Source organism: Xiphophorus maculatus, chromosome 19 (assembly GCF_002775205.1).
Source record: "Xiphophorus maculatus strain JP 163 A chromosome 19, X_maculatus-5.0-male, whole genome shotgun sequence".
Lineage (NCBI taxonomy): Eukaryota > Metazoa > Chordata > Actinopteri > Cyprinodontiformes > Poeciliidae > Xiphophorus > Xiphophorus maculatus.
In genome coordinates, this window is record NC_036461.1 from 23,636,131 (window position 1) to 23,650,311 (window position 14,181).

General features: G+C 40.0%; 1 protein-coding gene and 5 gene segments (V, D, J or C); all 6 read right to left on the bottom strand.

The window, feature by feature from the left end:
• Nucleotides 1-146: 146 nt before the first annotated feature.
• LOC106699996 (immunoglobulin iota chain-like) lies at nt 147-667 on the bottom strand. The gene is made up of 2 exons (XM_023352744.1): nt 616-667; nt 147-475 (listed from the first exon to the last, which is right to left on the bottom strand). The coding sequence occupies exons 1-2, from the start codon at nt 665-667 to the stop codon at nt 147-149; spliced, it is 381 nt and encodes a 126-aa protein (XP_023208512.1).
• Nucleotides 668-2,762: 2,095 nt separating this feature from the next.
• Nucleotides 2,763-3,316, bottom strand: LOC111612201. The segment is given in 2 exon segments: nt 2,763-3,092; nt 3,181-3,316. Coding segments are annotated over 2 exon segments (438 nt in total).
• An 81-nt stretch (nt 3,317-3,397) lies between these two features.
• Nucleotides 3,398-3,985, bottom strand: LOC111612241. The segment is given in 2 exon segments: nt 3,398-3,816; nt 3,899-3,985. Coding segments are annotated over 2 exon segments (480 nt in total).
• A 1,681-nt stretch (nt 3,986-5,666) lies between these two features.
• LOC111612242 lies at nt 5,667-6,860 on the bottom strand. The segment is given in 3 exon segments: nt 5,667-5,691; nt 6,268-6,586; nt 6,672-6,860. Coding segments are annotated over 3 exon segments (405 nt in total).
• Nucleotides 6,861-11,018: 4,158 nt separating this feature from the next.
• Nucleotides 11,019-11,575, bottom strand: LOC102222979. The segment is given in 2 exon segments: nt 11,019-11,391; nt 11,510-11,575. Coding segments are annotated over 2 exon segments (399 nt in total).
• Nucleotides 11,576-11,937: 362 nt separating this feature from the next.
• Nucleotides 11,938-12,557, bottom strand: LOC111612243. The segment is given in 2 exon segments: nt 11,938-12,383; nt 12,463-12,557. Coding segments are annotated over 2 exon segments (540 nt in total).
• Between the last annotated feature and the right edge of the window lie 1,624 nt (nt 12,558-14,181).

Genomic DNA, 14,181 nt, shown 5'->3' on the forward strand with positions numbered 1-14,181 from the left:
TGTTTTATGAACACGCCCAGCATTTGCCAAACTGTTAAAGTTCAACCTGAAAAGCCTTCGTGGATCTCCAGTGCCATCTACTGGAAAGAATAAAACAAATAAATTCCTGAGGCTCTCAACACAATGAACCGGCTGTAGGTTTTTGTTCAGCTGTTGTGTTTCCTCACATCACTGTGTTTGCTGACGGCACAGAAATAAACGCCACTGTCATCAGGCTGCAGGTCCTTCACAGTCAGAGCTCCGGTCTCTATGGTGTCTTTGACTGCTGAGTATTTGCTCTGCAGGTTCTCTCCGTAGTCTGGCTTCCCACCGTACACCGTGTACACAACGAGGGTCATGGTCTCCCCCGGTCGCTGTCGGTACCAGTACATCTGGTTGTGACCTTTGTCTCTGGTGTGGCTGCAGTTCATTTCTGCAGACTCGGCCGCGGACTTCCAGATGATTTTAGGCAGCTGAGTCACATCCTGGCAATGACCTGTGAAAAGAAAGACAAAAGTACGATACAAATTGTAAATTTTGGATGAACTACAATATCATCTGCGTAGAGTTAAATTCACTCTGGAATTTGAGTGTCAACGGTTATTAAAAATATCTTTTGGTGCCGGGCTTTTGTACCTGGTTGCCAAAACAATACATGTATAAAAGTGAGAAGTATGCAACCCAACATGCTGGTGTTTAATGATCATCCTCATGTTTAAGCCTGCAGTTATTTAAGATGGAAGATAGGAGGGTTAAAGCCAGTCTGCAGTAAGAACCTCCCATTCTGATCCCTGATTAAATCAGAGGGAACAAATATTGGTGTGAATGCAGATATGAACTGTAAGACAAATTAAAACAAATAAAAGCCTGTGAATGCCATGTGTTGTCTAACGAATAAATTTAAACTACACACGATTCTAATGAGTCTTTACACGTTTCTGTGCCATCCATCACAATACCCATCTTTGAGTGGGTGGGGTTTAAATTCTATGTGCTTTTTGTGAATTATCACTATTCTTAATAGATTCTGCCACATCATGAAATTGAATTTAATTAAATTCTAAACTATCCTTTGAGATTGGAGTCAAAAATCTGTCTTTTTCCATGAATGTCTTTGTAACCTGCTGGAATAAATGAGCAACATGGTGTAACCGCTGAGTCAAACATTTATTTACTTTTTTGTTAGTTTCTAAAAAAAACAAAAAACTCTTTTATGTTTTCAGCCCAATTCCTTTTTCAGATATGTTTTAGTATTTGTTTCCCATCTCTTTAACAAGAAAATCGGAACGTTGTACATCCAAATCTTTCATTAGACATTTGTAAAATAGTTTGTGTTCTTTTAAAGAAGTGAAATGACCTCTTGGTAAGAAATGGTAGAATTTTTTTTCTTCCTCCACTTTTCCAGCCATGTCATTTCATAGTAATCTTATAGTTTCAAATAAAACCTTTGTTTCAGATTACTTACTAGCTTCCAACAGATGGTTTGTCAGGGAGTTGTCAGATCTCACTCAGTGTTATCTTGATTGCTGAATATTTGGTCTGAAATGTCTCTCGTCTGTTTGTTCACCAAATGCTGTGAACACATTTGGTCTGCAAATCTGTTGACAGGTTCATATTCTTTTCCTGTACGCCTTGTGCCAGCACATTCGGTTTTGTGACCTTTATTTCTGCTGTGGCTTCACTTTCTACCTTTAGGCATATGTAATTGAAAATAAAGAAAATGCGATAGTATCATCTGCATACAGTGAAACACTCACCATTTAAATGCTAATCCTCCTTAGTATACTAAAATATAGCCATAGTTGCTTCTCATACTTTGAATTTACAGCAACATAACTATAAATATGAGAAATATTCATCTCAGCGCAGGGTGATATTCTTCCGTGTTCATTGTAATGTCTGAGTGTGCTGCTATTTAAGAAGCTACCCAGTTCCTGATTAAACCAGAGGAGAAACCAGTACTGGTGAAAACGCAGGTGCAAAGTGGGAGGGATGTGAAATGTGCTACAGATTTGGGGGAAAAAAACATTTAGAGATCAGGAGGTTTTTGTACTGAGGATCAGAGTCTTGCAGCACTGTGGAGACTAGCAGCACAGAAGTAAACTCCACTGCTGTTCTCTCTGTGTTCTTTAATCGTTAATGTGCAGGTTTCCCCTTTATTTGCTCCCCCTCCAATGTCTACTTTTGCTCCTTCCTCTAGAGTGGAAGAGCCTGCGAACCTGTACCCCAGAAGCTGCATGTCTCTGCTCGTCTGCTTGTACCAGAGGATTCGGTTGTAGTTGTCGATACTGTGGGAACACTCGATTTTGACTTCCTTTTCAGAAGATTTGTGGATATCTGGTGGAGACTGTTGGACTTTGTCACTTAGAGAGGAACCTATGGGGGGAAAAAAATCAAGATAAATGCAAGCAAAACATCAAGCAGTGCAAATGGAAGAGCTGAAATATCTTAAAGACATTACCTGAAACCAGAAGAGGGTTCCAGCTCAAGCAAGTAAAAAAGATGAGGAGCATTTTCTGATCCCAAAACATTTGGCTAAACAAAACACTGGAATGCTACTGATAAAATTCACTGTTTTCCATTACATCACATTTATAATGGTTCATCCATACAATGCTAAACATATTATATACCCTCGTCAGGCGGGTGATGTCACAGGTCAACCGCCTCTTCGTAAGTTACTCCCCACAATATCACCGACACCTCAGACAACAGAGTCTGGAGAAATACTGCCACCTAATGACTGGATATAAATAATACAAAGAGGAAACTTTGAGGTTTTTGCTTTGTGGAACATTAACTTTCAGCACTGTGGTAGCGAGCGGCGCAGAAGTAAACCGCGCTGCTCCTCGAGGTGAGTCCTTCGATTGTTAAGGTGCAGGTCTGGCCTTTATCTGCACTTCCCTCCAAAGTCACATTCATGCCGGCCTCCGGGTACCTGAAGCTGTTCTCCACCCGTCCGAGGAACTGCAGCTGTCCGCCGATCGATGTTTGCTTGTACCAAAGAATTTCATCGTAGTTGTCGATTGCGTGCGAGCAGCGGATTTTGGATGATTCTCCGGGACTCTTGTGAATGTCAGGCGGATCCTGGTGGACTTTCTCATGAAGTAGACCTGAAGGAAACGTCTCAATGTATTCAATCGAAGTGGAAACAATTTATGGTTTATGAACGTTGTTTGGTTTTGAAAATTGTTTATTTACCTGACGCTGCTGCGCTCAAAGTAATACAAAAGAGAACCGTGATCATTTTGTTCCTATATGACTGAAAAAGAGTCCCCAAACTTCCCTTTTGAGCTATTTCTTCCTTAATCACCACCCACATGTAGACACCAACACATGGGTGGTGTCTACGAGGTTCCTCCTCTACCAGAAATTCAAACCGCAGCATGTTTTCACCTCCCTCATGTGCATCAGTGCCTCAACAGAAAGATCCAAACCTTGATAAACCGGTTAGAGACCACAGGTGCATGGACCTGAGAGATGGGGAAGCAAAAGCTCGAGGTTTTTGCCCTGAGGACTTTTTGCATGTAGCACTGTGGTAACTGGCAGCGCAGAAGTAAACTGCGCTGCTGTTCACGTTGAGCCTGTCCATCGTCAGCGTGCAGGTCTGGCCCTTGTTGGCGTTCCCGTCGATCTTTACCTTCGCTCCCTCCTCCGGATAGCCGATGTTTGCTAGCATGTATCCTAGAAACTCCATCTGCCTGCCCGCCGTCCGTTTGTACCACAGGATCCGATCGTAGTTGTTGATATTGTGCGAGCAATCGATTTCTGCTGTTTGCTCCAGTTTTTTGTACAAGTCAGTTGGAGTCTGATGGACTTCGTCAATGGGTGAAGCACCTATTGAGGAAGCAGCAAAAGCATGATAACTTCAATAGTTGTCAAATAACAGAGAGTTAAATCTAGATTGTTTTTTCTGTACCTGAAAGTCTTGTGATCATAAATGTCAAACAAAAGCCTGTGATTACCGTGTGGTATTTCATGGCTAACTTTAAGGACGTCCTGTTATTGTTGCCAACTATGAACACCTGCTGATTACTCACATCATATTTCTGTAATGTCTATTCTTCTTTGAGCGGGTGGGGCCTTAATACATTGTTCTGCTTGTGAGTTATCGCCACACACTGTAGAGATACTGCCACCTGGTGGTAAGAAATAAAACAACATTATTGAATCAAATCCTAAGCTGTGGTTTAACATTGATTTTACTGAGAAGATGCATAAAAAGATCAGATGAACTCTTCTATAACATGTTTGGATTAAATTAACAATTTGGTTTGACCTTTAAATTAGAATTTTGTCATTTGTGAGTTTCTGAAAAATGATGATTGTTATTATTATCAGAAATGTCCCCCTTGCTCAATTTCTCATCAGAAATCTAGGATGAGAAAGTATGTCGCCCACCATTTCCAGCTCAGCTGAAAATGATTCATATCGCTGGATGATTGACATTTAATGCAATCTCTGAATTTTATCAACATGTTTCTTTCTTCTGACAGGAAAATAATGCTAGCATTTCAGAACGGCACACCATGTACAGAATTAATGTAATGTGAAGATCAGTGATGCCTTTCAGCCTGAAGATTTATCATCAGATTCATCATCAAAATACCAGAGGAAACATGCAAAAAGCTCTTGGATTTCATAAGAAGAGTCTGATTGCTGTAAAACTGCAAAAAAGGTCTTGTACATTATAGACCGTAGACAAAATTGTAAATGTAATAAATATATAAGCTATCATAGCATTGTGATATTTTACAATCAGTCGAACGTTTGTTGCTTTTTTTAATAAAAAGTAATAAGGTGAAGGGTTGAAGCCCGTTGCTCTGCAGTTAGAACCTCACATCCCCTGATGAAATCAGAAAACACCAACGCAGGTGCGAGGGGACGTGAGCTGGAATTCAATGCTAAAGCAAACGCAGCTGCAATATCAGGACGTTTTTGTATTGAGAAGCTAAGATATGAATCACTGTGAGACTAGCAGCGCAGAAATAAACCGCGCTGCTGTTCTGGTTGAGCCCTTCCACTGTTAATGTGCAGGTTTCCCCTTTAGTCGCTTTCCCGTTTATCGTCACATTCACGTCTTTCTCCGGAGATCCCGAGCCTCCGTACAGGTATCCCAGGAACTGCAGGCCTTTGCTGGCTGATTGCTTGTACCAGAGGATTCTGGTGAAGGTGTCGTCGTCGTGTGAACAACGAATTTCGGCTTTACTTTCATTAGGATATTTGTAAATATCCGCTGGACGCTGTTGGACTTTGCTGCTTTGCGAAGATCCTGTGGAAGAAAAGTAGTGCCATAAGTACCACGTTTCTAAAATGAAAACTGAAAAAGTTTGATTTGTTTAAACTCAGCCACAACAACTGGAAAAGCTTAAATACACAACCTGAAATCAGGTGTAGGCTACAGCTGAAGCAAATAATAACAATGAGCATTTCCTGTCCTGTAAACATTTAGAAAATGAAGAATTCAGACTTAGAGAACTACTATGTCACTTATAGGAGTCAGTTTTTCTTCGTTGCATTAGGAAATTTAATGTCTCGGTTGCATCTTTGTTCAAGTCATCATTACAGGGTGGAGCGAAAGCAGATCCTCCTCCTCTTAACTTCACAGAGCTGGTTCAGCGTAACATTCTGGAGGAAGACATGCTGCCACCTCTGGGTCATAAATATAAATAATAAAACGATTAGTTTCATGGTTTCTCCAGGCAGCTGCGTCTGGAAATAGTCAGCACCTTTAGAGTGTTTTCAGTTGATAGCTTCATGGTCACTCTGGTTTCTCCACACATCACTTTAGCATTTACTGGGAAGATTCACGTTTGATTGGGATATATTTTAAAAATAAATCGATGAGGAACTGAAAAGTCGACATGAATTTGTTTAATCTTTTTTTAATTCAGAAAAGTAAAAAATTACCAGGAGGAAATTAATATGATGCATTTTGGTTTGATAGTGAAGTCCATAGTAAAAAATAATTAAGAGCGTACTTGCAAGTTGAAGCACAGATGGCAAAAAGTGATCATCTTGCTCCCCCTGCAGGCCGTCACTGGTACTATCCACAGATAAAGGTTAAGTTAAAAGAAACATGGATGTTAAAAAATGAGCTGTTTTTTTAATGTTAAAATTAAAAAAGCAGATTTTTGCTTAGAATAATGGGAGACATGTGTACATATGCAAGTTTAAAGAGTATATCAAATAGAAAATACATGTTCTGTCACAATGTGTGTCATACATGGAGGCTGACTGCAGGTGTTTAGATCTCTATCTTTATGCAGAGTTTTTGTATTGACTGACAGGGATTCTGCTGTACTGTGTCGACTGGCAGCGCAGAAATAAATCGCGCTGTCATTTCCCGAAACAGTCGAAATATTCAGGGTCGCGTGTTTGCTGCCGTCTCCTCCAAAGTTCATCTTGTCCTTCACGTCGCCCTCTGGGTAAGGGAAGTTCCTGTTCATGTATCCCAGGTACCTCAGAGCTCCGTGTTTTTCTCGTTTGTACCAAAGGATGCGCTCAAAAATGGATACGTTGTGCGAACAGTGGACCGTGACGGATTCTCCGGGTTTCGGAGCGGCGAAACGAGGCGACTGGAGGACCTGGTAAGCGCTGGGAGCTCCTGGGGGGAGAAACAGAACAAGCAGCATGAAAATTACACTTTTAAACAATAATTATTTGTTCTCTGGTTGCTTTTGAATCCTCACCATCATTAACTGGCAGCTGGAGCTGAAACAAAACACAGACCAGGATGACGGTGTTCAACATGATGAGACGAGGGTCGCTTTTCACTGCTGTGGACGAGTTGTCATCTCCAGTTACAGTGTTGGTGTCACAAATGGAAACTTTTGGCTGATCTACAGACCAAAGTATTTTGTAACCATTTCTTTTCTGGGAGTGAACAAGTTTTTAAGTTTTCCAATTTTTGTGATTTGTCTCCCCCTAGTGGTTAACAATAGTAGGTTTAAGAAGAGGATTTAATCCAATTAAATCAAAATCAATTAAACTCAGTTCAATTCAGAAATACTTTATTACTATTGTGTGTATTTCTGGCACTGTAGGTGAAATATGGTTAAAGATCTGAAATTGGGCGTTTAGCTTCTTCAACTCAATAGTGAAGATATTATCAGTTAGAAGGTCAAAGTGTCGTCATGTAAAACACAAAACATCAACTTCCAGATGAGGTTCAATGGTAATAATAATAATAATAATACACAGCATAAAAATGTAGACCATTAATTCTTTTTGCCGTGGTCTCATCTGGCCAAAGGATTTTGCTCCCTGAAGGTCAAGAGTACATTAAATAAAAACTGTTCCTAAATTATGAAGCGTTTTTGTTTGAGCTGCATCTTTAAAAATGATGTTCAAAATAGCAGGCATACAAAATAACAATCACATTAAATGTGACTGTTGACCAAACTGACCATTAAGGCACGGTCAGTCTGGTGCTAACACAAAGGCTACATTCAGGGTTGTGTTAAAATTTAGCACTTTAACACGTTTTCAATTATTTATTTAAAATAAAGGTATTTTAAGTAATTCTTTAGTCCAGTTCCTTGATATTAAATCACTGAGACTGATACTTGCAAGACTCATAATTAGGTCCTTGATATACTTTAAATAGTTAAGAACTTTTTGAACCAGTAAATAGTTTGACATGTGTTAATGACACTCAAACAAATCCATTTTAGATTTTTTTTTTTTACAAGGAATGTAACTTTTTGTGTTTTAGACAACTTATTTAGACTTGTTCCAACATTTTATGGACTTTAGCTAGATTTGATGTCTTCAGAAATGAAATATTTTCTGATCAGTCCAGTGTTAATATTAAGCTGCACCATCAAGATAAATGAACAATTGGTTTTGTTTCATTTTTGGCTGCAGGCCTTTTCCATTTACTTTCAGAATTGTGCGAAGCTGCCAGCACAATAATGGAGGAGGGAAAAAAACCCTCCTCCAATCAAAATGAAAGAAACAACTAATTCAAGCTGAAAATGTAAAACAAAACAAAAAGCTTTTGACGACAAGTTCACAGCTTGCTTTTCGGTTGGTCAGCGTTGATCCGACCCCGTCAGTATCGCTGTGAGTCTGACGTGGAGGCTGACTGCAGCTGTTCTCTCTCTTTCTGCAGAGTTTTTGTACTGACTTCATGGTATTCTGCTGCACTGTGCTGACTGGCAGCACAGAAATACACAGCACTGTCGTCTACTGTGAGATTAGAAACTGTGAGGTTGGACTGTTGGCGCCCATCTCCTTCAAAGTTGATTTTCCCTTTCACATCTTGTTCAAGATTAGCAAAGACATTATTCAGATATCCCAGGAGCTTCAGAGCTTTGTGCTTGTCTTGTTTGTACCACAGAATGACTTGATAGCTCGGTATGCTGTGTGAACATCTGATCTCTTTGTCCACAGATTCACCACTTTTCTTAATTATGGACGGAGGGGTTTGGTCGACATCTTTGGAGTCAGAGGCGCCTGTAAGAGAAGCAGAAAATAATTTAAAACGGAATAAATGTTCATTTTTGCCTCTTTTCTAATGCGTGTATTCGTCCCCTTACCATTATTTTCTGGCAATTGAAAGAAAACAAGTAAGCAGATCATAAAAATCGTGTTAAAGAAGGCAGCTCTCATTTCAGCTGCTGTTTGTTCAGCAGCAGTGAAGAAGAATGGCGTTTGAATGAAGCTTCAGTGGGAGGGATGGCAGAGGGATTTCCTTTCATGACTGTAGGATCTAAACATTACGCTGATGAGTCCTTATATGCCTCTAGCGCCATCTACTGAAACTCCAAAAGAGAATGTAACATATATGCTCACCACAGATGAACTGACAGTCAGTTTTCATTCCTTCTGTAATGTCGCTGCCCATCAGTCAGTGTAAATTATGACGTGCATGTTCGTTAAAGGTCTCTGTCTTCGTCGTTATGTTTGGTTATGACCTCACTCTGCTGTGGCTCTGTTTTATTTCTGCAGACTGGGTCGGATATTGTGTTTCTGAGACGCAGCTTAGTAATAATCTGTGAGAAGAAAGCCCAGAGATTAACACAACAGGTTGTCTTTTAAAAATATAAAAGACAACAGACTTTAAATTGTGCGCAAAAGTTTGCGCACAATTTAAAGAAATAGAAGTATCATCTGCATAGAGTGAAATACTGAGTCAAAATGTGAACTCCAATTATTGGATTTCTAAATAATTACGAATGTATTTAAATGCTTTGACTCTTGAACCTTATAGCCACAACAACTAAGAATTAATATAAAAATGATATGTGCTGCTATAGAGCAATAATGGTCAAAATTGAATTCTGTGACTTGCAGCAGTTGAAGGAGGAAAACAGGAAGGTTAATATCATTACGCTGCAATAAAAAACCCTCCCACTTCAATCCTAGACTAGATCAGAGAAAATGCAAACGTCGGTGAGAATGCAGGTGCAAGACGATATGAACTGTGATACAGAGTTTGAAGATTGCTAGCTCGGGAGGTTTTTGCATTGAGAATCAGAGTTATCCAGCACTGTGCAGACTAGCAGCACAGAAGTAAACTGCGCTGCTGTTCCGGCTCAGTTCTGTAATTGTCAATGTGCAGACGCTGTCTTTGTTCGCATTCCCGGTAATCTTTGCCTTTACTCCTTTCTCTAGAGTTTCACCACCTACGACCATCCATCCCAGGAGCTGCAGGTCCTGGTCGGTTTGCTTGTACCAGAGGATTACGTTGTAGTTGTCAATACTGTGTGAACAGCTGATCTCAGCTTTCGTGTCAGTGGAGGATTTGAAGAGTTCTGCTGGGTGCTGTCGGACTTTGTCGCTCAGGGAGGAACCTGAGGAATGAAAAAAAGACAGTTTTATTGGCAGCAGCATAAACAGGTTAATTAAAGAAATTTGAGTTTATATTTGAAGTTTTTTCTACCAGTTTCTGTAAGTCTGAGCTTAAACTGGATGAAGCGAACGATCTTAAGGTCTTACCTGAAACCAGGAGAGTGATAGAGCTGAACCAAATAAAGAAACTGAGCATTATCTGTTCTCTGAACATTTTTGTTAATTTCTGTCTGATAGCAGTGCTAAAGATGCAATTCACAGTTTCCTCATTGCATCAGTTTTGATGATTTGCTTTGCATCCTCCTTAAGTTATCATTACGGGGCGGTGTCACAACCGATTCTCCTCCTCTTAAGTAATGACCCGCGTTGTTTCGACCAGAACCTTACAGAACTGGTTCGGTGAAAATGTCTGCCTGAGGAAATGCTGCCACCTGATGGAAGTAGTTAACATGACAGATGAATCATTCAAAATCTGTGCTTCAAAACTGCAAAATGTAACTTTTATTACATGGTTTTTGTTTTTACATATTTTTTAAAAGGTCACAAAGTGTTTTCCTGAAACGGTAAGATGTTTCTCCACCATTAGCACATTGTGCTAACGCTAGGTTGATTGACAGCACTAAGACCCGCCTCCTCGCTCTGATTGGTTATTTCTGACTAAGAGAAGTGCATTTCTACACTGGGAAGATCGATCTCTTCACAGATTATCTGTCTCATTTCATACATGGTTACAGTTTTGACTAATATGTAAAAAAAACCATATTTTTGTAAGTTTCATACTGCAGCTTTAACTTGGACTATATTGAGGTCTTGGTTTTAAAAATCCTGTAGTTTCTTAAAACCTAAAAATAGAAAAATGAAAGTATTGTTCTATTAAAAATGACCAATTTCCTGAAGTTGATATTTATCAAAATGATTTTTTAAAGAAAAATCATCTTATTACAAAAGATCATGTAGCATTTGAGGCTCCAAATAGCTTTTATTTAGCTGGACTGAGGGCTTATAATCGAAAAGTCTTTGGAAACATAACAGTTGCAGACTCCTGGTTTAGATTATAACTGACATCAAGAAGTTACGTTCAGTCATATTTCGCAGTGTTTGTGTTTTGAAACAACAGACAAGTATTCCCCACCTGCAGGAGGGGGATAAACGGTTACACAAGGACTTCAAAGTGATGAATAAAACAGGAGTTGAGTATTTGTGGTATCTGTTATTATCCCCCTACGATACACGAGGTGAAACGTTATCCGTGTGCCAACAGCTCAGAGGTTTTTGTTCAGCCTCTCAGCTCGTTCGTATCACTGTGCTCACTGACGGCACAGAAATACAGGCCTTGATCTCCTGGCACCAGTTTATGCACGGTGAACGTCCCGCTCTCAGCATCAGGCTTAGCGACTGAGAACTTGTCACCCAGTTTGAATTCAGGCTCGAAGTCAGGTTTGGAGTTTGCCATAGTGTAAACTACTTGTTTCATCATTTCCCCAGGCAGCTGTCGGTACCAGTACATCTGGTAGTAGCCAGCACCCTTGGACTGTTTGCAGCTGATGGTTGCGTTGTCACCCTGGTTTCTCCACAGCATGGCCGGCTGGTCGACATCACTGTCAGCAGTCACACCTGAATGTCAGGAGAAAAGGTTCAGCAGGATCACTTCAGCATTTACTGGGAAGATTCGGCTTTGGTTTGGATTTGTAGTAACTAAAAGTGTACTAGTAAAAGTATAAGCTAGAGTTACCTGAGGTCCACAGCCAAAAGTTCACTAGTAGCACAAGTTCCTGCTTGATGATCACATCCATGTTCTGCTGAGCAAAAATGGCAGAAGTCTCTATTGTAGGGTTTGTAAAGACGGGAGTGCCGATGCAACTTTCAGCACAGATGATAGCAAAAGTAGCAACGTGGCGCCCCCTGCAGGTCATTTTTGGTGTAATCCATAAATAATGCTTGGATGAGAAAAAAAAACATCCTGCGTGTGTGTGTGTTTACTGTATGCATGTTTTTCATGTTGAAGAAAAAAATTCAAATCTACATTTTGCAGACAATAGCAGTTCGAAATATGAACTCTTTTTTTTAATTAAATTGAAAGCGCTGATAATGTCAGCAAAACGGCTTTTATTTCTAGATGCTGAACGAATAAAGTCTCAACTGTGACTCATACAACCACGTTCACAGCTTGAGTTTTGATTGGTCAACGTTCATCCGAGCCAGTCGGCGCCGCTGTGAGTCTGACGTGGAGGCTGACTGCAGCTGCTCTCTCGCTTTCTGCAGAGTTTTTGTACTGACTTCTGGGTATTCTGCTGCACTGTGCTGACTGGCAGCACAGAAATACACAGCACTGTCGTCTACTGTGAGATTAGAAACTGTGAGGTTGGACTGCTTGCGCCCATCTCCTTCAAAACTGATTTTCCCTTTCACATCTTGTTCAATGTTAGGATATTCCACATTCAGGTGTCCCAGGAGCTTCAGAGCTTTGTCCTTGTCTTGTTTGTACCACAGAATGACTTGATAGCTCGGTATGCTGTGTGAACATCTGATCTCTTTGTCCACAGATTCACCAGTTTTCTTAATTATGGACGGAGGGGTTTGGTCGACATCTTTGGAGTCAGAGGCGCCTGTAAGAGAAGCAGAAAGCAGCTTAAAATGACAAAATTCCCATCTTTGTGTCTCGTTTGTTTGTGTTTCCCCTCTTACCATTGCTTCCCAGCAAAAGAAAGAAGAAAAATATGCAGATCACAAAAATCATTTTGGAGATGATCCGATTGGATCGTCTGAAGAAGCCTCTCATTTCTCCTCCTGTTTGTTCAAAACCAGTGAAGAAGAATGCGTCACTGCATAGACATACATTCAGGGGGCGGAGTCACTTAGGTTATTTTAAAGGCAGTCGGATTCGAACATTGTCGACAAGTCAGTGAAAAACAGGAAGTGACGACACCTCAGGCATTCCCAACAACCAATGGAATATTTTATTTATCTAAACTTAATATTTATCTGGTAATATGTTATGAGAAATCATTCTATAATATCTGGAATTCAAATAATTGTTGTGTTTTGACCCAAACTTTGGGAGTCACCAATCTAGCGCCTTGCGTGAAAAGCAGTGAACAATAACTGCTTTATAATAACTATAAATGATTATAGAATTGTAAAAAATAATAATAATAATAATAAAAATGTCATAACCTTCCACAGAACTGGTTCAGTGGAAGGTTATGACTGATGCCAGCTAATAAATGTGATTATTAGTCGAATAGTTTCAAAATGTTTCCTTTCCTGTTCTTTGCTTCTCTAACACAAATGGTCTCCAGGTGATTAGGAAGCAGTTTAAGCTGAGAAGTCTCTATAGAGCACCAGCGCCATCTACTGGAAAGTGAGAAAGGAAGGATTTTTTCCTTTTTTTCTTTTAACATCCTCCCAACACACAAAGTAAAATTAACTTTTGTTCAGCTCTTACATTTCCTCACATCACGGCGTTTGCTAACAGAACAGAAATTCACACCACTGTCACCAAGCGCTAAACTCTTTACACCAACAGTTCAGGTCTCGATGTTTTCTTTGACCAAGAGTTTGATTTGAGGAATCCCTTCGAAGTCTTGCTACTCACCAAACACAATGAGGGTCTGCCGGTTGCTGTCTGTACCAGTGTTTTCAGTTTTAACGTTATCTCTGGTGTGGCTGCACTTTGTCTCTGCAGGCGGTTCTACAGAACGCCATCAGATCTCAGGTTACTGAGTCAAATCCTGGCCATGACCTGTGACAAGAAAACCTAGAGTTTAACATAATTATGTATTGAATTCTTTTAGAAAGTGGCGTTAGGTTTTTACAGAATTCAGAAAAAAACACAGTATCGTCTGCGTAGAGTGAAATACTGCTTTAAGTCATTTACATATGTGGCAATTTTTAGCTTTTATCAGATGATTAGCCTACTGGAATATTTTTAAAAATCACATTGTGTTGTCCATTGTAACTTCTGGCCACAATAAAAGGACTATCTCTACTATATACAACAGATGTGTGTCGCGCGGTGGCCATTTTGAATGTTAATGTTTTAGCTTGCTGCTATTTACAAAAGATGGTAAAGTTGAGGCCATTGCTTTGCAGTAAGAACCGCTTTCAATGCTTGATTAAATGTTGGTGAGAATGTAGCTGCAAGTAAATGCAACTGAAGTAAAAAAAACACACACACAGACACACACACAACTGTGATATGAGGAGGTTCTTGTATTGAGGAGCAGAGATATACAGCACTGTGGTATCTAGCAGCACAGAAGTAAACTGCACTGCTGTTCAGGTTGAGATTCTTAATAGTTAGTGTGCAGACTTCTCCTTTATTTGCTCCTCCGTCAATCGCCACATTCACATCTTTCTCTGGAGTTCCAGTGCCTCCAAATAGGTATCCCAGGAACTGCAGGT

Bases quoted from the DNA above. Each gene is read 5' to 3' on its own strand.
- LOC106699996 (XM_023352744.1), bottom strand. From the start codon at position 667: ATGTTGGGTTGCATACTTCTCACTTTTATACATGTATTGTTTTGGCAA. The intron at 476-615 runs GTACAAAAGCCC...TTCTTTTCACAG, and splicing joins TGTATTGTTTTGGCAACCAG to GTCATTGCCAGGATGTGACT.